At 37.3% G+C, this 26,761-nt stretch overlaps 1 protein-coding gene across 1 annotated transcript in view; it reads right to left on the reverse strand.

The window, feature by feature from the left end:
* Nucleotides 1–5,778: 5,778 nt before the first annotated feature.
* Nucleotides 5,779–26,761, reverse strand: part of LRRIQ1 (leucine rich repeats and IQ motif containing 1) — a 253,197-nt gene continuing 232,214 nt past the window's right edge. The window contains exon 26 of the mRNA XM_036760717.1: nucleotides 5,779–5,931. Coding sequence (XP_036616612.1) covers nucleotides 5,779–5,931 — 153 coding nt within the window. The remainder of the gene's footprint in view (nucleotides 5,932–26,761) is intronic.

A 26,761-nucleotide genomic window follows, 5' to 3' on the forward strand; every position in this document is an offset into this window, starting at 1 on the left:
ATATGAGAAATCAGGTGCCAAGGCATAGAGAGGCTGCCATATGCCTCGGTGAAGGGGCCATCTTTCCCAACAAAATCATAGCTTTTTCATGAGAGGCAGTATGACATATAGGGGAAAGAACTCTAGTGTAAGTAGGTCTAGGTTCAAATCCCAGGCAGTACACTTATTAACTGTATGGCCACAGGCAAATCACTTAATGACTCTGAGCCTCGGTTGCTGTGTCTGTAAAGTGAGAAAGCATGATTGTATCTATTGCTTCGTAGTATCATGGTGAGGAAAGTTAGGGCTGCAAAGGGATTTTAGAGGGAACCTGGTCCGAACCCCTTATTTTAGAACTGAAGAAAGTGAAGCCCACAGAAGTTTAGTGATTTTCTCAGTCATAGAGATAGTAAATAACAAAGCCAGAATTCAATCCAGATATTATCTTACATCTTTGTATTCTTTCAAATTCTACCTCCTGTTATTTAGCACAATCCTTTCCTTTTCATCCTCAGGCTTTGTAACTTTGAGGGTGCCATGCAAAATAGAACTTATTGCTGAAGCTGTCATTATCACTATAGATTAAAGCATTTTTCTAAAGGTCAGGCTAGATCGCTGACATGGGGTTAACCCCTAGAACCAATGTACAAAACTACAATAGCCACAAAGGACTTGGAGCTCCATCAGGTATACACAGTTGAAAGCAGGATGCCCTAGAAGGAGGGAAAGCCAGACGATCTGGGGACAAAGTCATCCAATATCTCTGGGTCTCAGTTTCTTCATCTGTAAAATTAGCAAGTTGAACCCAATGATCCTTTAAATTGGGATCTCTTCAAGATTTAAATATATGAATCTATGACTTTATGGAAGCTGGTTCCAGCTCACCTGTCTAGATCTGATTCATGTTACCCACTCTCAGGTAGATCCTTGAGATCAGGGGCTGATTTTCACTACTTCATCTTTGTATCTCCAATACCTACCACTGGGCCTTGCATACAGTAGGTTTGCTAACCTTTGGAAACACACTGACAAGGAGAAATACAAGATGGAGAATGATGTTCTGCTGCCAGAAAGGAATCCTTTGATTTATTATGCTCTATGGACTGAAGATGGACCATGTATCTAAAAGGGCAGTGCTGTATTTTATCCTTAAGCTGGATCAGGTCAGCTAGGTGGTGCAGTGGATAGAATGCCAGGCCTAGACTCAGGAAGACTTCTCTTCCTGAGTTCAAATCCGGCCTCAGAATCTTACTAGCTGTGTCACCCTGGGCAAGTAACTTCACCCTGTTTGCCTCAGCTTCCCCATCATTAAAAGAACTGTAGAAAAAAATGGCAAATCATCTAGTATCTTTGCCAAGGAAACCCCCAGTGGGGTCATAAAGAGTGAGATACAACTGAAAATGACTGAATGACAACTGGATATGCACAAACACAGGGAGCCCATCAGAATTCCTCTGTGCAGCTTTGGCTAGCCATTTGGGTCTACCTTCACTTTGGGAAATAAGATTTGGAAGACTAAAGATTGGGTGACTGGATACTGAGGCACTGTGAATGGGGTGGGCTGCTGCTGGGCTCTAGGGGCTGCAGCCACCTCCATATTCAGCAGCCACATGGGCCAGTCCAAAGAAATGAGGAGAGGGTTTCTGACCTACAATTCAAGAGAAGTAACAGATAGGAAAGTGCCCAATTCACCTTCTTACCGAGAGGGCAAATGTTAAGTCCAAAGTCTTTCTATTCCTTAAAGTTAATTTAAATTTTCTGTTGTAATTGGTACTAATGCTGGTTTATTGTAGATAAGAACATGATTGATTACTTCTGATATGTTATGAGTCATTTTTGCATGAAGAATGTACAAAAAGAGGGCTAGCAAAGTGAAAGGGGCAGAGAAGAGACTGTCTAAATCCTTAGAATTCTATCCCCTTCAAGGGAGTTCTGCACACTGTGCTATATCCCCATGGTACAAAGACAAATATGAAAATAGCTTTTGTCTTTCAAGAGCTTATGTTACATTTAGGGAAAACAACAGTTCACAGATTAATATGCATGTGTGTATACATGTGTATATATTTACATACATACCTACACACATACATATGTGTATATATGTTTAAATTTCATTTTAGTAGGTCTAACCTAATACTGTGTATATATACACATACATACATAAATACATTCATATATATACACATATATATGCTATATGGGTGTATATACATATACTGTATCTATATATACACACACTAATTTGTGTATTTTTAAAATGTTTTATATAGTACTGTGTAGTATGGTATATGTAGTTTATGCTATATATATATATATACACACAATACTATATAATATATATACAAATTTGTGTAAGTATATATCTATATGTACTATACAGTATGTGTATATACATATACCATGTCTCTCTCCATATATATATATGCATGTATGTGTATATGTATATATATACAGAGAGAGAGAGAGAGAGAGAGAGAGAGAGAGAGAGAGAGAGAGAGAGAGAGAGAGAGAGAGAGAGAGGGAGAAAACTTATCAAAATTAGAGAAAGATTAAGCCATGTGGATGGAGTGCTCCTTTTTCCTCCTGTAAATTATAACCACAGGCTTAATAAGTGGTTGTGTGAGTTGGAGTTATTGTGGTCATGATGCCTTTTGCCTTTTCGTCCTTCCAGGAATGGGCAAAAAAAAATCTTTGTAGTAGTGGGTCTAAGGGTAGTGACTGGAAGTTGGTTAAATCTGGTGAAAGAAGAAAGCAGGAAACCGGCCAAGACTGATGATGCTAATATTCTGGAGATTGGCAGAGAGAGGGCAGGGAAGGGGAGTGAACACCTAACAGATGATAGTGATTACTACCTTCAAATAGACAAACTTCCAAATTTTTATAACCACCTAGCTGCAAGTTGTAAATAAATTTTTTTAATTAAATTGAATCCTATCATTCAATATCATGATTCTAATACTAGAAGAGACCTGGAGGGCACAAGTCTTTGCATGCTGATAAACAACAGTCTATTGGCAATTAATCTGAATTTTACTAATATAATAATAATGGCAATCTATTCCCTCAAGGATATGGCTAAGTAATGTAAACCCTACAAATGGGGTTTATGATGGAATGTTTATCGTGGGAAGACTGAGGTTACTATGATCATATTGTGATTTGCTTGTTTATTGATTAGCCATTGAATATCCCATCTTCTAACAATTATTCAAAGACACATGTTACATTAAATTCTAATGAAAGTGGTAAATGAAAACAACGTAATCTGAATTATGCAGCATATAAATGTGAGTATTATTATCATATTGTATAAAACATATTAAATAATAATACAAATTATTAATTCTGAGCTGAATATGAATTCACAAGTAGGAAAATATATTTATAAAACTAATAAAAATAGTAAATAGGATTGATTGGAATAAAATATATATGTGTATGTATATATACATAGATAAGTAGATAGATAATTTTTTGGTTTTTCTATATGAATAAGAAAAATCCTCAATAATAAAAATTCCTTTAATCAATAAAACACCACAACAATAACAAATTACATTAATGTATTCCTTTAAGATATGCAAAGCACTTTCCATACATTATCTCATTCGATCCTCACAATATACCTATGGGATAAATGTGATAATTATTTCTATTTTACAGATAGATTGAGAAGCCGAGGTGAAGTGAATTGACCAGGGTAACTCAGCTATTCTCTAGGGCAGGGGGAGATCTAGGATACGGTTTTCAAACGAGCAGAGAAAGGAAAATAAGAATTATACATAGATTCATAGATTAGGGCCAAAATCATTTAGTTGGCAATTACTTGCCACATTACTCAAGCATCTAGTATGTACCAAATACTGTGCTAAAATGGGCCTAGCGGATCACTGAGTTCTTTTCCCTAATTTTGCAGATGAATAAAATGAAGCTGAGAGAGGTTGGGTGACTTAGTCCAAGGTCACTGAGTTGACAAGTAGCAGAGAGTCTACAAAAGGATTGACAGTCAAACCATTTCTACTGTTCGTGGATAAATGAAGGTCCTTTAACCATTGTTGTATCTACACAATGCCAAATATTTGGATGGAAAGTGAAGAAAGTGAACATCTGGAAAACTGACTGAATTTTTCACTTTTCTTCTTTTCATGCAGATATATGGCATTGTGTTCATATGTATTATGATTTTTTTACTCCAATTTAATGTATGAATTAATAAATTTTTATTGGGACCTGTAATTTCATCAATATGGGTTACTCCCTTCACTGATGGTGATCAGCAATTCCTCTTAAATTACAGGTTTAGGGAGTTGTCTGAGATATTGAGAAGCTAAGTGGCTTGTCTGGGGTCAAATTTCAATGGGCTTCAATCCAATTAAATAAGGATTTATTAAACCACTATCATTTTGCTAGCCACTGTGCTAGATCCCCAGGATACAAAGACAAAAGTGAAAATAGTTTTTGCCTTTCAAAAGCCTACATTCCACTGAGGGAAAACAAAAGTATACACATTACTGTGTGAGTGTGTATTTAAATTTCATTTTATCAGGCCTGGCCTAATAGTGTGTGTGTGTGTGTGTGTGTGTGTGTGTGTGTGTGTGTGTGTGTATGTACACATACATATACATATATACAAATGCATATATACACATATAGATATATATTAAGATATTAATTAATGTTTTATATAGTACTGTGTACTATAGTATATGTAGTATATACTATATATGCACTAATTTACATACTCTTGTTTTCCATATATATAAGTGCATATGTATATCTATAGACACTATATACAGACCTATAAGTACCATGTCAGAGGTTGAGTTGGACTCATCTATTCCTGTCTCTAAGGGAAACCAGGAAGCCCTCTTATCCATTATGTCAAGCTGTCTTTTAGCAATTTTAATCAAATATTAACACATTAACAATATAAAAATGAATAAACATGTTAATAATATCAATGAATAATATTAAAGTTTAATCTAAGCCATGTGATGTGCTGAATGTTAGAACCAATGAAATTTAAAAGTCCAAGAAAAAAAATTCTATAGACCAACAGAATAAAAATGTATATTAATATATGATATTTTAGACATTTTGCCCAGATGTGTAGGATAAAAGGAAAATTGGAATTTGTAAAAGTGAAACTCTCACATTCCAATGTTACAATGATTAAATATATAATGTTTATAAAATACTTAGCAGTAATAACCATAGTATAATCCTTACTAAAATAAGCAAAACATGTTTTCTCCCCAAATTAAAACAGACTATATCTGTGTGACAAGTTTACAAATATCAAAGAGTCAACATGACCTAAATACAATTAAATAACCATCAACAATTCAGTGGGAAACATTTCAAAATACATGGTTTGTTGACAATAGTATACTGTCATCAGAGACTGTTACTATTTTTTTTAAGAAATCTTTTCTTTAGGAATTAGCTTAATATAAAATAGCCAGTAAATTAATATCAAAAGACAAAAAGACATTGCTTTGATACATGAGGCCTACTTTTTATAATTAGCTAAAAACAAACATTTTAGAAATGAATGATCAAAGGACTGAATCTGACCCATGGGGAAAAATCTATTGGATCACAGGTTACAATTAAAATAAGAGCTCATGCTGTTAATCTTTTAAATAATTTAATTTTTCTCATAGCAAAAGAAGATATTTAAGGGGAAAAATGCAGTAAATACATGTTTTAGGCAATTCTGGCTGATGGTATTCTACCCCCTCACTGTAAAAGAATTCACTTTGACATTAGGTTCCATCAATTCATTTGCGATTTCTAAATGTACATGGAATGAAACCACAACTTACATGAAGATTCTGCTGAGTGTCTGGATGCCTTATTATTTTTTTCTCTGTTCTGAGCCAAAGCACTCCCACTGTTCATGGAAACAAGGTCTACATCCATGTCTTCTCTCCTTACAAGTCTTGCCTGGAAGCAATGGGAGAGAATGTACACAATCGTGAAACAAAATATGGCATTTTCTGAATGCAGCTCACATTACCCCAAATAAACAAACAGGCTCTGTCAAACAACCGTCTTCCAAATGATACCACAATCCTTTATTGCTGCCCAGGCAGAACAAATGCACTATGTCAAAGCATTTTTTGCAAATAAGAGCCGATTTCAAAATTGTGGTTTGCTATTTGAGTCTGTACAACAAAAGAAAACATTTTAGTACTGTAATTTTGAAGAAAATCAATCTTCCAGACAGCTGATGAAACCTTAAACAGCTTAAGATCATTTATTTACCAGTATATAATTTAATTCTTAATTGAATGTCAGAGATGTCAGAACCAGTTATTTTCGGCAATGTTTAAGTTTTATCCAATACAAGCATCAGTCCCACTAATAAATGTAAAGTTTTTATATTCTAACAGTTTATTAAAAATCATGTTGAAAAAGAGATTCTTAAGTCTATAATTCATATACAAGTAATATAAAGGCCCTATATCCTAGAAGTGATGATAATACATATAAAATGCTCTTGAGGGTTACACAGAACAATCTAAACCCAAATTATTATATTTAAATTCACCAATTTTTAGCATAAACTTTTTTCTGTTTATTTAAAATAACATTTTAATTCAATGTCTAATTTTACATTTAGCACACATGTAGATTTAGATGAGTTTAAAAATTTATTCATTCACTCATTTTTCACTTCTATATGCAATGAACATTTTTCAAGTTATTTGGGACCAATTATTAGTCACAGCATGTGTGAAATCTACGAGGAGGCATCCACTTCAATTTCTAGTGAGAATTTTTAAAATATAGCAAAACAAAACCAAAAATACACACTATACACAATAATAATTGATTGCCTATGAAAGTATCAAAAACAACAGTACTATAATATATCTAAGAAAGACTTTCATATTGAATCAAATCTTTCTGTTTTTTCTTTTCATTTCTTGAGAGGGGAAAAAATGGTAGGATTTTAGAGCAGAAAGTATCTTATAGATCCTCTAATTCATCTCTCCCATTTTAAAGAAGAGGCCAAAAGAGAGTAAATGACTTTCTCAAGGTCACATAGGGTAGAATTAGGACCAGAACCAAAGTCACCTGATTCATGATTCAATACACAGTTAACGATAATGATAAACATTTATTAAGCACCTACTCAGTATCAGGCACTGTGCTAACTGCTTGGAATACAAAAGGAGATAAAAGATGTTCTCTGCTCTTAAAAGCTCACAATCTAATGGGGGAGACAACAAGCATATATACAAAGCAAGCTATATACAGAATTAAATAAGAATAATCAGCAGAGGAGGGGTGACACTAGAATCAAGGGAGGTTGGGGAAAAGCTTCCTGTAGAAAATGAGATTTTAGTTAGTACTTAAAGTCAGAAAAATCATTAGGTGGAGATGAGGAGGGACAACAGTCCAGGCATGGGGCACAGCCAGAGAGAATGCCCAGAGTGAAGAGAGAGAGTGTGTGTCTTTTTTGTAGAATATCCAGAAGGCCAGTGTCACTAGGTCAAAAACTATGTGGTGGGGAGTAACGATTAAGAAGTCTAAAAAGGTGTTATGTGGGGATGAATGGGTTTGGTTATAAATAGCTTCGAATGCCAAATGAGGGTTTTTTTTTTTAAATTTTATCCTAGAGGCAATGGGGAGCCACTGGAATTTATTGAGTGGAGGAGAAAGAGTGACATAGGTGAGACTTGAGGCAGGCAGACACACCAGCATGCTATTGCAATAGTGAAGGTAGGAGATAATGAGGACCTGCACTAGGGTGGTGGCAGTATCAGAGGAGAGAAGTGTTTGAGAAACGTTGCACAGTTGAAATCAACAGATTGGCCAAGATTGGATATGGTGGATAAGAGATAGTAAGTAGATGAGGATGACAACCAGGCTGTGGGCCTGAAGAACTAGTAGGATGGGATGGTGTTGCCCTTGCCACAAGTAGAGAAGTTGGGAGTTCAGTTTGGATGTGTTGAGTTTCAAGGTGTCTGAAAGCCAGTAGATAGGTAGGTTTGAAAATCATCAGCATAGAGATGGGAATTAAATCCATAGAAGTTTCACCAAGTGAAGTAATATAAAGGAAGAAAAAAGGGTCCAAGACAGAATTTTGTGGAATATCTATGATTGGAGGGTGGGAACTTGATGAGGATCTGGCAAAAGAACCTGGCAAGGAGCAGTCTAATAGGGAGGAAGAGAACCAGGAGAGAGTGGTATTCTGATAACCTAGACAGAAGAGAGTATCAAAGAGAAGAAGGTGATAGAACCGTGTCAAAGGCTACAGAGAGGTAAAGAAGAATGAGGATTGAAAAAGGGCCATTTGACTTGGCAATGAAGAGATCATTGGTCACTCTGGAGAGAGCAGTTTCAATGGCTGGAGGAGATGAGAAGCCTCTATTTTTTCCACTATGCTTTGCTGCCTCCTATGAGATTTCATATTAGTGATCATTTTAGACCTTGAAAAAACACTGTATTCCTAATATTCCTGGAAAATCTATAGAATGTATAGAGATGAATCATTCCATGAAAAAAACTTGTACTCTTACAATACTCAGGGCAAAGAGAGATTCTCAATTAATGCCCAAACTTTACCAGACTCTATCTCCCAAAAGATGAGCTCCACAGCATGTTGTCACCAGTGTGAACTGAAATTGGTTAGAATTGCTTCCAAAGGGTCCTTTTCCCTTTCTTTCTTTTTTAAAGGATGAAGTGTTTTGACAATGATACACTTGCATTGTGAACACTGCTACCAAGATGAGAATTTCAAGCTGTAACTGTTCTGAACCTCTTCTCCTCTCAAGTCTCCCATACCATCTCTCTCTCTCCTCTGTTCAGAAGAGAAGCTCATGGTTCACTGAGATCGTTTGATATATGCTTCCTCCTTGCCACAACTCTCTATCTCAAAACCCCTCAAAATCATCTCCCCCTCTCTCCTCCTTTCCACTAGTCTTTGATAATGATGTGGTCCTTCTGCTCTTCAAGACCAGCCTCTCTACCAGGACCACTGAGCATGGCATTTCAGCATCAAAGAAAGTGATGTGCTCTATGAGCAAAGCAAAATTGCAGTAGCTCAAAACAAATGTAAGATGTGCAAATTTAGAGATATCTCTGTTCCCAATATTCATATGGACTATTTGTACCCAACTTGGGGTAGAGCCTTCTGAACTCATATTGGTTTGATCAGCCACAGTCATACACACCGTACCTTAAGCCCAACATAGTGATGCCATTTGGGTACTCTGAGAACAAAGGACATCAACCAACCAACCAACCAACCAAACAAGGCCAACCTCTTCACATGTGCCAGTGATTCTGTCCCCTGTCGTCTCTCTAGGGCTTTTCTTAATCCTTATCATTCTTGAGTTCAGAGCAGCATTTGTCACTGTTGATTATCTTTTCTTCCTTGATACTCTCTGATATTGTTCTCTGAACAGTCCTCAGTCTTTGTTGGATCATCATTCATGTCACATCCTCTAAAAATACGGGTAACGTAAGCCTATGTACTAGGTCCTCTCTTATTCCTCTGTAACAGCAGTGACAAACATGCAGCCCACTGGCCACATAATAGCCAGTGTTGGCCCAAATCAGATTAAAGTATAATTAGGAAATATATGACATAATAAACAAAAATACAGTAGAACATAGATAAGGTTGATTGTGGGTTTCTAAGTCGATATGTGGGCCACAGGGATCCTTATGTATGGTTTAGTGGCCCCTGTTTCTATTTGAGTTTGGTATCACTGCTCTACACTATCTAGATTCCCATTGGTTCAATTATATCTCTATACATATGGCTCTCAGACCTATATATGTAGTTCTAGTCTTTCTTGTCACCTCCTGTACTAGTCATCATCTACTACCTAGTAGCATGTCAAATTAGATGTCCTACAAGCATCTCAAACTGAAATGTCTCAAAGAGAGCTCACTGTATTCCCAACCAAATCCTTACAAAATTTTTGTTTTCTCTGGAGGGCACTACTCTTCCATTGGCTCAGGTTCACAACCTCATCACTCTCCTTTATTGTACATAGTTAACAGATCACCAAACTTTGTCACTTATACCTCTACAACATCTTCTTCAACTTGCCCCTTGTTTCCACTCATATAACCACTGCCTTAGTTCTGGGCCTCATCACCTTTGGCCTAAATTGTTGCGATACCCTTCTAATTGTTTTCCTTGCTTCCAGCCTCTCTCCTCTCCATTCCATCCTCCATACATCTGCCAGTGAGAGTCCTAAAGCACAGATCTGATCATGTTACTTACTCCCCTACCCAATAATCTCCCATGGCCCCCCATTACCTCTAGGATCAGATATAAATGCCTTTGTTTAACATTTTAAGCCTTTGAGGATTTTTATATAGCATTATTTTTCAAGTACTCTAAAACTCAGATGAACTAGCTTCCTTGCTGTTCCCCACATACATACACCATTAGAAGTTTTTGCTCCATAACTTTGCACACAGCAGTCCATGACTGAAAAGCATTTATTCTTTTACCACCGTCTCTTAGAATCCTTAGTTGCCTCCAAAGCTTGGCTCAGGCACCACTTCTCACATGATGCCTTTACAGATCCCCTCAAGTAGTAGGGTCCCTAATTGAAATAACTTTGCATTTATTTTGTGCATAATTATAATTGTATAAGCTGTCTGCCTTTAGTAGAATGTAAGCTCTTTGAGTAAAGGGATTGTTCCCCTTTTGTTGTTGTATCTCCAGTGCCTTAATAAACATGTTGATTAATTGACTCTAAAGTAGAACCTATTATCTTACATAGGAAGCTTCCTGGGGTCTCAGTTGACACTCACTATGCACCCAAATGTTTTATAGTACATTTTTACTTGTTCCACAGTTCTATGACTTAACATCACCAAGAAGGCAGTCCTCAAAATAAGAAAACCACTAAGAGTATCTGGTTAAGGTCAAAGAAATATTTGTAAACATGTGGCTTCTGAAAAAATCATTAGCATCTGAGTCACCAACATGCAAAAGAATGGCTCTTTCCATTAAAACATACATAAACACACGTCAGTCTCTAATTAGTTCAGAATATGACAAGAATTTCAAATCAAAAGTCAATTTTCAAAGTGGTGCCATCCAGCACTTTATGTGCAAACCTAGAATTTTGGTAAGTGGGCAAGTTTGTTTCTTGTTTGTCTAGCAGTGTAATCAGCACTGCCAAGTGCACATTTAGATTTATTTTTGAAAACATGGTTTCTAAATTAAAAATGAATCAAACTAAGTTCCTCCCAGGCTCAACAGATGGACACAACACAGATAAGAGAGCAAAACCACAATCTCCTGCTGTAAAGCCCAAAACTAATACTTTTGAGATTTGATAATAATTTGATACCTTGCAAGTTTAGAGCGTAATGAATTTCACATTTTGTTGGGTAATTCTGCCCACTCCCTCCCTCCCCTCTTCAAGGTAACATCACAATGTTGTGATATAACAAATAATCCCTTATTAAATGCTAAATTTGCTCTAATCAATTTTTCCAGACAAAAGTATCTTCTACGTACTCATAGGGATTACTGCATTTATTCATGTTATTTTCCTCTATTTTCCCCCATGACTTTTCATTGGAAAATAAATAGCTCGAATTAAGAGAATCCCTCCAGCATTAGGGTTCTGATGCACAAACACAATGGATCAATTGATTTAAGCCATCAATCACAAGCATTTATTAAGGACCTACTATGTGCAAAGTATCATGCTAAGTGCCTAGAATAAAAGTACAAAGAATGGCAGAATCCCTATTAACAATGAGCTTACATTCTAACAAAGAAGACAATGAATACATATGAAATATACATGTAGCATAAATATAAAATCAATAAATACAAAAATATATATATGTATATATATATATAAAGATCTCATCACTCTGACATTCTCACTAAAGCATAGACATGTTCCTGATTATACTAGAGACTCCCAAATTCATTTGGTCTACTGCCCCCTCTTAAAAAAAATTACTCAGTGCCCTCTGGAAATCAACTTTCTTTAATGTTTTTTTTTAATTTGCATCATTTCAAAAAACAATGATGCATTTTAAATTTAATAATTTACTGTAAATTTGTGGGGCTTTTCCTGCATTGAAATTTTTATGATGCAATATTACATCATGTAACCATATAGTATTATATTTAAACAAGTCATTACATGGAGATATTCCTGCTGATATATGCTGGACTTCCTGACAATGAGCTACAGGCTCAGGGGCCAACACTTGCTTCTTAAGACCTGTTGGCAGACTTGACCATTGATCAGTTATAACTTGTATTCTGTGTGTTTATTTGGAAAATAATGTCATCACTATGCATTTAACTCTGTTGCACAACAGATGAGACATGTACAAATGATTTTTTCAAAATTTTCTTCTTTTCTTTCCTTAAGCTTCCACCACCCCCTTATTTTTATTCAATATTCCACAACCATACCCGAGGCTACTACTGCCCCCTGGATTGTTCCAGTGCCCCCCAGGAGATGGTATCGCCCACTTTGGGAACCTATGGATTATACAGAAACTGTTAGAAACATTAACTAATTTCTAGATTTCCTGACATTTTTTCTTCCCAATAAGAAATATTTTAAGTACCACTTACATGCAAGGCAGTGTCATAATCTTTGAGAAAAACATAAATAGAACTCCTGCCCTCAAGGTACTTACTTATAATCTAATGGGGAAGATAAGATAGGCCAGCATCTAGCCATAATGCAAAATAGGATGATAAATACATTAGGAATACAAATTAGGAGAGAGAACTCAAGAGAGTGAATAGGTAACTCAAGGAAGCTACATGGTGGAGGAGTTGGCAACTGACTTGGCTTGTGAAGTCTGAAGGTGGAAGTCTGAAGTATGAAGAGGAAGAAAAAGTGAGGGCTTTTCAGGGATAGGGAAAGAGGTCAAAAGCACAACAAAGCAGACAGGATTGTTAGCCTAACTCAGGAGAGTTTTCTGTGAGAGAAGGGGAACAGTATGAGATAAAGCTACAAGGGTTAGTTGGAATCTGACTTTCAGAAAGATTTAGAACTTGAAGTAGGCAGAAATAAGTGGGGAGAGGGGCAAGGGCAGCTGAATGCCTTTTAGTCAAAGTAATCAGTGCAAAGTAATCTATTACTCAATTTAACCCTTTATCCACCTGGTCCAGTACTCTAGCGCAAAGCGCATTTATGCTTCTAAAGTACTGTTGGAAGCAGCCGTTGTTTTTTTTTTTTTTTTTCAAAATTGGCAATGAAAGTAAGGCCAGGTTATATGGGAAAAAATTAACAAAACTTTTTTTAAAATTTTCTACATAAAATGTGTGAAGGGAAATAAATACACAAGATGGGCAAGTGTATGTATGAGTCACTGTGGTACATCTTGTTCCTTTTGGCTGGAAATCTCAAAGTTTTCCTTTATTTAACTAAAAATTAAATGCTCTAAATTGACATAATCCCTTAAAGGCTGGCTGTCTGTCACCCACATGTTAACTGGAATACAGATTTTCTTCAGGACTTTTCAGTGATCTTGGTGACTAGATGCATAAAGTGAGCTATCACGAAACAAAGACTCTTTGTCCTAAGTATTTCTTTTAGGTAAAGCTGTGGTGATAAAAATCCCAATTTCTAGTCCTTATTACATTCACATAAAGTAGCTGAGTTATATAGACCTTCAATAAGCACCCCAAAGCAATTCTACTAATTTCAATCCACTAAATAGAAGCCTTTTCACATAGTGTGCCCTCCAAGGCTCTACTCAAGCACTGCCTCCTTTAAGAGATCTTTTCTGATAATCTTAATTGTTACTGCCTCACCTCCATCACCTGCATTTATTTTGAATATAGCTACGTATATTTATCAGTGAATAAGCTGTATTACCCTACTGAGATGCAAGCTTCATGGGGGTAGTGACATCACACTTTTCTATTTTTATCCCCAGGGCATATCAGCCTGGCAGTAGTAGGTGCTGAATAAAAAAGTTTTTTGATTGATTGATGGGGCAAAGAGTAAGAGACTGGGCTAGGGAAGGCAAAATGAAGTCAGAATTCTTTTTGGGGGGTGAGGGGAACAAGGGGAGTTTCCTCCTTGCCTGTTGATGTAATCACCTAAAGAGCCCAGTTTAGAGGAGTTAAAGGAAGTCCAAAAACCCATCTAGCCCTTTTATCCCTTTGTGAAGTACAAAGAGGTTCTCTTTGATGGGATTAGGAACATCCAGCTATTGGTTGCCCAATAATAGACCACAAATCCTGGTGGCCTAAAACAACAACAGTGACTTGTCATTTGTGCCCACGTGAATCACTAGAAGTGAGTGGGTAGACATCTTTTTGAAAAACAAGGGAGGTTGTTTTGTCTTGAATACATACCCTAAGATGACAACAGACTGTGCCATTGTTGGTATCAAGTTGAGAAGTTGCTGCCCAAGCACCTGAACAGGGAATCACCAACTCTATTCCTCTTCTTCTCCTAACTCTTACTGGATGATCTCTCACCTGAAGCTTCTGTGGCTCTCCTATGTCATTCCTTGGAGGAAAAGCCCTTCTCAGAGTATCAAGTCCCTCATTTTCAGGACATCCCAAATCTCTGTCTTTAAGGTCTAATTGTACCGGGGCCAGATTATGATAGGTGCCCATACTCCCCAGTGCATGATACTGAGCTTTGATCCCACACACCACAGTGGAAGGTACTATCCTTAATGCAAGGTGCTCAAATGGAAAACTGTGGTCCTTTTCTGGGAAGAAATCTTGACCAACAAATGCACTTTTTGCATCTTGGTAGGAACATGGCACTGATTTTTTTTTACTTTTTCTTTTGTAAAATTTATTTTAGACTTAAATACTAAAACTTAAATACACAATGAGAAAAGAAAAAAGAAACATATTATAAACTTAAATATTGAAACAAATACAAAATAAGAAAAAAAGGAGCATCACCATATGCACAGCAAAATGTAAGAGAAGATTCAAAATACATACCAATAAATTTCCATTTCGAGAAAGCCTGTATATTTTGAATGCTCTCTTATGCATTATGTTGAGAGCTGTCCATCTTTTAAGCCTGTATATTTTGAATGCTCTCTTATGCATTATGTTGAGAGCTGTCCATCTTTTCTTTGCTTCCTTGTAAGTTTTCTTTTGTTCTTGGCTGTGCACTTTTTACGTTGTTCTTTTTCCCCCTTCCCTCCCTTCCATAGTGCTGATTTAATATATAAGATGTGATACAGTGGGACTTAAGCAGAGAAGTGCTGGTAGTTGTTGAAAAGCCTAAGGGGACTGGTCTATGACATGGTACGTGTACTGAAAGTATAGAACTCAGAGACTATGTTATTTGATGATGCAGGAACTATGATGAAACTTTTGAAATATTCCTAATTACCTCCTAATAAGAGGGACAGGAGATCACTGATTTCATGTTAGTATCAGAGAAGCTGCTCCTGAGGACCACAATCAAAGGTGCCCTGTCTAGAGGGAATAAATTCTCAGGAGGACAGTATAGCCATAAGTTAGGTTAATAAGTATTTATTAAGCACTTACTATGTACCAGATACTATGCTAAGTGACCTCTTACTATTGCTACCACTGCAGCTATACGAGAGAGATAAACAGCACCTTTGGCACTCTGAACTGATACAACTGATCTTGTAAAGAAAAAAATAGTCTATAAGCTGGAGAATCTCCTGGGAATCCGAGACATTTTCCCAAGCAAGGGTCACTAAGACAAAGTGAGAGATACACAGGACCACCAGGTCTACATGGGGAACCCAGTCTGGTCTTTTGGAAGATAGTATAATAGGCAGGGTCACCATTACTAGAAAGAGAAGAGATTTTGGTAACAGAAGCCAAAGTGGCCTAAGAGCAGAAAAGCAGGGACAGAATGCAGGCAACAAAGTTTAGTCATATTCTGTTACAAATGTCCTGAATGGACACATGAGTAATGTGTGTGATGAAAAGGAATACAGACTTGGTGTGCAAAAAGGTTCAAAGTCAGAAAGTAACATACAAAAATAGATATGGGTCCTGGAATGAAGATCATTGCAGGCCCTGAAAACTGCAAGCCTGACCTCACCATCATCTATGTTGCCTATGGGTCCATCTGATCTGGACTTGTAGGAACTCATATAGAAAGGTCTAAAGTAAATATTGGGAGTGTGAGCTGGACTGCTGTACTGGACAATGGATCGCAGTTGACCACTGTGTTCTAATGCTCAAGATTTGATTATAGCCTGTGAAGGGGACAGAATTAATAATACAGCCTGAGTGAAAAAAGGGTCACTACATCTGGCTTCTGGATCAGAAAGTTTTAGGGAAAAGAGCAGAACAGAGAAGGATTTAGCTTAGAAAAGATGAATAGAGTCATGTAGTTGACTTGCAAGGGCTTGGATTAGTGAAAAAAAGATAAGAAGTTGAATCTGATGAGGACAAATTTGGCAAAATTTGAGGGAAATTAAGAGAAAATTGAAGGGGAACCTAAATACTATCCCAGATTCTACTACCAAGTTGAAAGAGGAAGCAGGACCAAAGACAATTGGACAATTATAGCAAAGTGTGAAGAACATTCGAGAAGGACAAGGGAGTAGAGCTTGAGATAAACTCAAGAAAGAGGAGAAGGCAACTGGCATGACAAGTCAAGGTAAGTAAGAAAAGATTGAGTGGCATAATTAGAGGGTTAAGAAAACTGGCAAAGTGAATTGGTGAGTAGGGCAAAATGGTGCAGTAGAAAAGAGGATGGTACAAGTCTGAAGGGTGGTGGGCATGCTGGTGTTGTTGCAAATTAAGAAAGGAAGTTGAGTGGGGTTGCCAAGTTATCAAGAGGTAATAATTGGTTGTAAAAAATTTAACCAGGTGCCAAGGGTTGAGGTAAAAACACCCATAAGTAGTAAAATAAAGTAAGATTGAATGTCTCAACTATTATGAAGAACAGAAGAAATTTTGCAGTCACTTACATTGTATGTGAAATGTTTACATTTCCGCCACAGCCCATTGAGAGTTTCCTGTGTTCCAAATGGAGGCTGATCTCCTTCCTTGGGGAAGTGACAGGACTTGGAAAACGTTTCTTTACGCTCCGCGTTGTTGGGAAGAAGGACGTGTTCCTAAAGGAAGATGGGGAAAGGGACATGAGGAAGAAGAGAGACTCGCCTTTGATCAGGATAATGGAGAGTGGAAAAGCGTTACACAGAGGAGAAAGGGGAAGAAATGGACCGCTATTCAATTAGACCTTAAAAACAGTTCTGAGACTTTCTGAAGAGGAGGGAACTGGATGCTCTGAGGAGGAGGAAGCTGTTTTTCTTCCAAGGTACCATACAGTAGAAGTCATCAAGGAAGGGATTATCCAGTAAGATTCAGATAAAGAAAAGAGTAAGTTTGTGATTCTTTGCTCAGAGGGACTGAGGCAGCTTTTTTTCAATATGATAGTAACATTATGGAAATGTCTTCCTTAGGGCATGGGTCCAAGAAAAAAAATTCCCAAGGCTTAGCAAAATAGATAATGACTATGGACTTCTGGTGATTCATATGGGCACAAATGACAAATCCAGGAAGACCTGAAGAAGGATTGTAAACAATCATAAAGTCTAGGCAAGAAACTGAAGCCCATGGGGTTAGGGTGAGGGTGATCATAATTGCTTCACTATTGTCCATTAAAGGAAAGGGATGCAGAACAGAAAAACTAATTTGGGAAGTGAATAGTTAGCTAAGAAGATTATGCTAGACAATAGGATTTTGATGCTGACATAAAGGTACTGAACACGAGGCTGTTTCAGTAGGGGAGTCTTAACCTTCTGGATTTTTCCTCTCATTCCCTCTCCGAGCCTGGGCCACCCCAGGACCCAACTTGGATATCTAGGCAGTAGGGAGAATTGCCTCCACCAGGAGTGCACTCTTTCTTACCTTGCTTTTTCCTTTAGGCCAAGCTGCTTGACTGCTCATAGGGCTTGGGTTATACAGAAATCAATGACATCACTCCCTTCTGATGAGAAAGACAACTACCATTTGCCCTATTACTGTCTCCTAGGCATGTCTAGGCTTTCTCATCTGCCTTTCGTGCCCTATGGTCCTTTGGCACTGTCACCTTAAATGCCCAAATAACCTAAGACCTTCTAGGCTTGGCCAACTAATCCGTTGCTCCACATAAGACTTTGGAGAGTCTTTGCAATTACCCTGAAAGTAAACTTTCTTTCTACATGTTGTTCCTCCCAATTAGGGAATAGACTCAGTAGGGACTGACTATTTGTATCTCTGGCTTGACACATAGTATATGCTTAATAAATACTTTCTCATTTACTCATTTAGTTTTGGAACATGGATTACAATATAGGGATGACAGATTCCTGAACAGAGACAGAATATTCCAAAGAATGGCTGGTAAGATTGTATCTGCCAAGTGTCCTGTAAATCTAGAATATTCCAAAGAATGGCTTGATTGTATCTGTCAAGTGTCCTGTAAATCTAATCAAAGGAGCTTTAAAATAAAAAGAATAGGGTAGAGAGGAGACTATCAGGGGTGGGGAACCTGTGGCCTCCAGGCCACATGGAGCCCTCTAGGTCCTCAAGTGCCCCCTTTGACTGAATTCAAACCTCACAGAACAAATCCCCTTAATAAAAGGATTTGTTCTGTAAAATTTGGACTCAGCCAAAAGGCCACACCCAAAGACCTAGAAGGCTACATGTGGTCTTGAGGTCCCAGGTTCCCTATCCCTGGATAGCCCTCAAGATAGATGCTATAGCTATGAAAAGAGGAAAAGAAATAGCAGCGGAGATGCCCAGAAATTTACAGGAGGAAAAAAATCCAAGAAAAGAGTCAGTGGTAAGACCCAGAGTCTTACATGTCTATGCACAAGTATCTGAAGTTTAGGTAAGAAACAAAAGGAAATAATGGTCTTCCCACAAGGAGTTAAATTTTGCTTCCCAGGTATCACTGGAACTTGGTGGGATGAAATCCATGACTGGGCTATGCCTCTAAATGAATATACCTTATTCAAAATAAAGAGGGTAGGTGGATGTGGGTGGCAATGGAGTTCCATTGAACACTAAGAAAGTATTCCCATTTGAGGACAACCAGTAACCAGACAGGGAAAACATGGCAAAGAGTATTTGGATGAAGGTCAAAGTAGGGAGAAACAGAATGACTTTGTTATTATAACACACTTAAAAAGCACCTGGACAGAAAGAGAAGCCTATGATTTTGGGAAACAAATCATAAATCTGGAACAGAGACATGATATAGGAGTGATGGGAGACTTTAATTATCCAAACCCCTAATGGAGCTCTCTCAATGCCAAAATCAGTTTGGCTCATAACTTCTTGATTGACTTTACTACAAATTTCATCCTTCAAAACTTAGAGGAGGAATCAACAAGGGGAAATTCAGTTCTGGATTTTATTCTCACTAAGATGGAAGAATTGGTTGCTGGGGTGAAAAGAATGAGAACTCTGGGAAGAAATGACCATGATTGTGATAGAAAAAGAGAAGAACTTTATACTTGGGAAAGCCTATTTCAGAAGGTTCAGAGAAAAGATAGGTGCTATCCCATGAAGCGAAGTGCTCCAGGGGAAGAAGACCAGACCAGAATGGGTAGGAGGTGTTCAAGAATGAAATTCTAAAGACACAGAGGAAATCAATTGCACTGAAGAGAAAAATAGGATTATACAAGTGTGATTGTTCTTTCTTAAAACATGTTTTTATTAATGTCTTTTTTAACATGATCATAGCTTTTTTAAACATGATCATAGCTTTCCCTAGTATCCCTCCCCAGGAAGCCATTCCATATAGCAAAGAATATTTTTTTAAAGATAAAAGAAAAAGAAGAGGAAGAAATCATTAAAATTGTTAATACATTAAAAATACCAGAAAATACATGATGTGTTTGGAGTTGAAAAATTGAGAAGATGGAAAGCTTCATAGCTAGTATGGATTTCAGTTAAGGGCTTATGGCGGCTTAAATGTTGCCATGGCCACAGCTCAGAAAAGCTTTTATAGAAACAAGTAACAGTAAAATACCCAAGTTCATTGTCAAAATCCCTATCCATGTGATTAAATTCTGATAAGGAACATTAGGGTTCAGGGAATGCACAAGACAGCAAACTGGGAGAAATTCATCCAATACCAAGTTGTGTAGAGACTGGCATACTTATCTGTTCACACAACAGTCACAGAGAATTATCAGCATCCTAAAAAGGACAACTACATTGAAAGCTCCTATTTTCTATCTGAGAACTGATTGGATTTTTCCGAAGGGTTACTTGAGAGTAGTGATGGATAGTGAGTATGAACTAAGAAGCTGCCAAGAAGACGAATCTATTTGCTTGCTGTAAGACCTAGATAACTGCTCAGAAGATGATGATTCTTAGGGTGAATTGAATACAAACACATAACAAAGAGTTAGGGATGTACTGTCAATACCCATAATCTCAAACTGAAGTCACATTTCTACAGAGGAGGAGGAGAAGGGGGAGGAGGATGAAGACGGGGAGGGGGAGGGGAAAAGAAGGAAGAGGGGGAGGAGGAGGAGGAGGAGGAGGAAGAGGAGAAGGACAATGAAGATTAAAGAAAGAAGATGTGATTGAGGGAGAGAATGGGATTAAGAACTTTAGCAGAGAGATTATACTTGAAAAAAGAGGAGTGATTATTTCCTCATAAAATTGTCAAAATTAGATAACATTGCAAAATATCATTATTATATGGTTATTGGATTCTGTAATCCACTAACCATAATAATGTTTTGTGACTTCAACTTTGTCTGTGGAAAATTAGTGTGAGGCTCTAGAAAGAAATTCTCTAGCCTAAATTTGTCTCTAACTAAATTAATTTATCCCTCTTAGACCAGAAGCATACTGAAAATGTCATCATCTAAACATAATAAGGAGAAGTTTCTGTTGCCCTCCTCGCAAATTTTCCTTTGGTAAGAATGGCTTTGCCAGGTCTCTTGGAAAGGATGTCCAAAGGAACCATCCCAAGATTATTGGGGTCAATAGTCAAAGAAGTCAATCAGTATAACACCTGGAGAATCTCAGGTGGCTGTGTTCAGATGATTTTGGCAGCATCCCCTGGGCCACCATCTCTTGTTAGGGCCACTCCAGGTTCCACACACCTGTGTGGAAGGAATCATTTTCCTCTTTGTGTAAACATGGACTAACAACAACAGATGTGTTTACTAGACTACTTAACCCTTAAAGAGGGACAAGCTGGGTGTAATATCTTTGTATAACTTGATGTAGTGAGTGTACTGTAACACTGTTTCATTTCTGTTGGAATTCAATAGGACATCAGAAATATCTCAGGGAAAATAGTTTGATGAGACAATGTTAAGTGGGGGGGACTCCACTAATATTTGATATAGCTCTGGAAATGCTAGAAACAGATAAGAGAAAGAAATTTAAATATAAAGACTGGTAAATATAAGATAAGGCTACAACTGCTGATGATATGATGGAATCCTTGGAAAATAATAAGGAATTCATCACAGATATTGGTTGAGATAATGATTAATTTCAGCAAATTTCCAGCCCCAAAATAAATCCCCCAAAGTCAACTGTATTACTATATAATAACAAAATCCAAGAAGTAAAATAGAAAGTCAAATCTCATTACAAATAACTATAGTCAATGCATAAAGTATTTGAGAATTGACTTACCAAATCACACAAAAGACTAATATAGTTACCAAGTGTTCCTTAAAGAAATAAACAACTTAAATGGCTGGAGGAATATTCAGTGCTCATGGCTAGGCTGTGCCAACATAATAAAAATGTAATGCTACCAAAGTTGATTTACATTTTTAATACTAAACCAATCAAATTACCAAGGAGATACATTATAGAACTTGGTAAAATAATAACAAACCTCATTTAGAAAAACAAAAGATCCAGGATATCAAGGAAAGTTATGAAAAGAGATAGAGACAAAGGGAGAATAGCACTTCTGGAATTAAAACTATATCATAAAGCAGCAGCCAGTCAAAACTGTCTGGTATTAGTTAAAAAGCAGATCAATTGAGCATACTAAACAAGGGAGAATCAGAAACAATAGAACTCAATAACTCAATGTTTGGTAAAATGGAAAACAAATTACCCAGAAAAATACTCCTTATTTGATAAAAATGGCTTTAAGAGCTGGAAAGCAGTCTAGCAGAAATTAGGTTTAGACTAACACCTTAAACCAATGCTATCAAATTCAAATAGAAATTGATCCTTTTATGGTATGTTGACTTAAAACCCCCCAATAAATAAACATTATCTATGTTGTATTGCATTTTTATTTTGTTAACATTTCCTAACTATGTTTTAATCTGGTTTGGACTTTATTTGTCATATTCCACAACATATCCTAAATGTATAAGTGACCTTAATATTAAAGATTATGCTATTAAAATTATCAGAGAAATGGGTAATACGTTTCTGAGCTATGAATAAGAAATGCATTCTTAATCAAACAAGAGATGAAGAGAATTACAAAATATAAAATTTTCAACTGTGATTATACAAAATGGAAAAGCTTCTGCACAGACAACATGAATACACTTGGGCTTGGGATCAAAGATATATAAACAATTAATAAATCTATTTAAGATTAATAACCATTCCCCCATAAATAAATGATCAAAGGTTATGAACAAACAGTTTTCAAAAGAAGAATGGCAAAGTATTCACAACTACATGGGTAAATAGAAAAAGCAAATCAAAACAACCCTAAGGTTTCACATCACATCCTCAAAATTGGCAAAGATGACAAAAAATGACATTAGTCAATGTTGGATGGGTTATGGAATGATAGGCACAAGAATACATTGTTGGTAGAGCTGTGAACAGAGTATAGGAAATCTGGAAAGCAATTTGGAACTATACAAATAAGGTGACTACAATGTCCATACTATTTAAACCAGAGACTCTACTATTGGGTTATACCCCAAGGAAGTCATTGATAAGAAGAAAGTCCCTATATACACCAAAACATTTACAGCTGTACTTTTTGTGATAAGCAAAGAATTGGAAACAAAGCAGATGCCCATAGATAGGAGAATGGCTAAACAAACTGTGGTACATAAATGTAATAGAATATTGTCACTGTAAGAAATGATATATGTAATGAATACAGAGAAAGCGTGGAAAGATATGCATCAATTTATTCAGAATGAAGCAAATAGAGACCAGAAACAATATATACAATGATAACAACAATACAAGAAACAACCACAAGAAAAAGTAAAAAGTGAATGTAACAAAATTATAAAGATCAAGCATGATTCAAATGAAGAGATATGAGAGGACACCCCCAAACCACCCTTTGTGGAGGTGGGAAGTCCAAAGATGTTACATATTACACGTTTTGGAGCTTTTTCAATGTATTGATCAGTAATGCTGATTTTTTCCTCTTTCTTCCTTTCATCTTTAAAAAAATACTATTTGTTATATTAAATGGCTCTCTGGAAGGGGGAGGGGAAGGATATCAGGGATAACTATGATGTTGTAAAAAAATCAATTACAAACATTTAAAATAGAAAGTGGGGAGACTTATGTGTAGGTGCAAAGATTTCTAAAGTTCTCTCTTTGCTTCATTTGTCCTTAAGAGAGACTTCTGATTAGCTATTGACTGTGCAGGCGTTGGAGAGCCTCAGAAGTGAAACCAAGGCTCCCTGTTCACAATGTGGGCAGAAGCCAAAAGACTTTATCAGATAATATCTCTTTGTTGCTGGCAGCCTGACCTGCATCTGTTTCTATCTGTTGTGACTGGAACCTGAAGGAAGAAATCTGAGACCAGACTGTTCTTGCCACGGCCACATCCTGAGCTTCTCCCTGTGGCGATAACGAGCAGTGCTGTGGAAATGAACAGAAGCAGGCAACAGGATTGACAGGAGGTCCAGAGTACTGCAGACTGACAGTTGTCTCATTGTTGGTGTTCAGTCAGTCTGAAGTAAAAGGATTGCTGAGCCAGGAAGAGGAGTCTGATCAGGTTCCTCTGCATTGCCCCTGTGTTCCTAATAAAACTTCAAGGCCCAGAGTTGGGACCCTGGACACCTGGCCATTAACCCGTCTCCAGGACCTGCTGGTATGGGTGCCTTAGGGCCTTTTGCAGGTACTTGGGAGAGGAGAGTCTAGTAGAGGGGAATTTGGGGATTCAGTTTGGCTGGAGTAAAGAGTGAGTATCCATTTTCACATATTTTTGCTATGTCACATAAACCATTAGGACACAGTGAATTGAGTCAATGTATTCTGTGAGTGTATGTGTGGGGGAAAGGGTGCTGGAGTTGGGGGGGAGTGGTGTTGGCTGAGAAAGGAAAGTCCAGATAGGGGAGGGGGATGGTATAGACAGACAGACAGACAGATACGCACATCTATGTATGTATTTATACACACACACACACACACACACACACACACACACACACACTCTAACACACATCACTATTTTTAATGCTTTTGTGCTCATTATTCCCTAGTCCAACCTTCAGAACCTGGTCAGCACCTCCTTGAGAAGCCACATGGTTCCGTGGTTCCCTGGCTCTCAAGTGGTGGGAGGGACCTTTGTTTTCAGAGGCTTAGTGTGCTCTGCGGGCCAGTGGAGATAAAACAGCTATTTAGGAAGACAGTTATGCTCAGCCTCTGGAGCAACACAGATGGAACCCCTTGGCTTGGGGTTTGAGTATATTGCCACCTGCTGGGCAACTGGGATATTGTACCCCTTCTTTGGGTAATTAATAAATGTTACCTTGCTTCCCTATAGGCTTAAGAAAAGCAACATATCAGTGGATGTGAGCTACAAAGACTAGTGTGGAGCCCCAAAAGTCACACAGAGTTCTCACCAAGTGCATAAACACCCTACATTTGTTTCACACTGATTAACTAGGATTCAACTAACCAGAAAATCCTCAATTCCCCCCAACTCCCTTTTTAGGAGAAAGCAACAAAACACAAGAATAATAAGCTAACATAGAAACTTAGTACAAGAAAAGAACTTCTAAGATGTGTCCTTGAGTCAGCATACCCAGCCTGATATTATTTTGATGAGGTTGGTTTATTTTCTGTTGAAATTCTGCTCTATTTTAAGGAATATGATCACTTTAAATTGACTAAATGATGCAGTATTTAAAGTCATTGCTATTGGAAATATGCCAAAGGTTGTAAAGTAAATAATTTCAGGGACAGACCTGTCATTGAAGTCAGACAGATAGTTTCTAATCTAAGAAAGAAAAGAAGAGAGCAGTTCCTCCCCTAACGTGTCATGGAAAAATACCTGTTTCTAGATGAGGTAAAAGATGGTTTTTTTAAAAAAATTTCCCAGTTGTCAGTACTTTTGCACCTTTCTCAAATAGGTTAAAGATCTCTAATTGAATTTGGAAGTCATCCATTCTGACTGTTACCTGATTTAGATTTTTTCTACCCCATCCCCAATATTTGTCAATATAGTCTTTGCCTAATATAGTGGCAGGAAGCTCACTACCTAATGTAGCAGACAATTCTGTTTTTGACAGTATTTGTTACAGTAATTGTTGGTACATTATTGCTTGTGTTGAGCTAAAATTTACTTCCCTTTAACTTTTGCCCATTTATCCTGGTTTCCTGGTTTTGATCTCTGGAGCCAAGGAGAATAAATTTAGTCTTTTTTCCCAGTTAACTATCAACCAATATCTGAAGAAAAAAAATCATTTCCATGCTAAGTTTTTTATTCTGTTGAATTGCTTTAGTGCAAATGACAAGGTTTCAAATTTTCTTACCATCCTACTCATTGTCTTATAGCCTCACTATAGCTTATAAAATATGACCTGAAATGTGATTTCTAAAATTGAAAACAACACTCCTGATATGATAAACTCAGTGCAGAATGTAGTGGGACTATCACCTCCATTTTTTTCTCCACATTGTTCAAAAAGAGCAAGCTTGAATTGATCTATAAGGGTCAACCCAAAGAACATGTGCTCCAGAGATCTTCCAGAGACTTGTGGGGACCCCAACAACATGGTGGTTCATTGCTTTAACTTTTGGGGGATGATGAACTTCTTGACTGCCACATCATGACCACAAGCATTTGGTTCCTTGATCATCTTCCCAACAGACTCTTTATTAAAGTAATATTAATGCTACCTAAGAGCACAGGACTAACATGCCATGTTGCTGGCACACTCTAGTCTTGCATTCCATTAAGTGCCCCCTCGCCTAATTTTTTTTCATACTGACTCCTTTCTAGCTATGCTTGCTCCATCCAAAGTATAGGACTTTATATTTCCTCTATTATTCCTGATTAGGTTTGGTCTTGTGTTGTAAGTATTGGAGTATTTTGGGAGCCCCTCTTCTATTAACCAACATACTAGCTATCTCTCCCAATTTTGTGTTACCTGGAAATTTAATATGTGCTATATATGTTTTCATTTAAGTTCTTAAAAATTTACAGAATCTCACAGGAATGCTCTACTAGAGAATTACCTATAGGTTGACCATAAACCATTAATCAACATAATGAAAAAATACAGGGTGGTGCGTTGGATGGAGGATCCGCCTGTCTCTTAGAGACAAGAAGTACTGCCTCTGACAATATACTGTATCTATAACTGGTGAAGTCCCTTAATCTTGCTTAGGGCCTAAGCTAACAGAGACTACAAGTAGCAAAGTAGATGCAGGTCTAAATTGGTGGAGGAAACTCCTTTATTATGAAGCTCTGTATATTGATGAAATCAGAGTGGAGACTTAAAGCTCTCCTCTAAGAGGCTAGCAGTAATACAGAAAGTCTGGAAGATGGACAGAATAATAATGCTTTCACCTTGAAGTCTTCCTGGTCTCACTGATCTTGACAAACTCTGGCCTGATGTGTACATAAGGAGGAGAACC

The sequence above is a fragment of the Trichosurus vulpecula genome, chromosome 5 (genome assembly GCF_011100635.1).
Source record: "Trichosurus vulpecula isolate mTriVul1 chromosome 5, mTriVul1.pri, whole genome shotgun sequence".
Lineage (NCBI taxonomy): Eukaryota > Metazoa > Chordata > Mammalia > Diprotodontia > Phalangeridae > Trichosurus > Trichosurus vulpecula.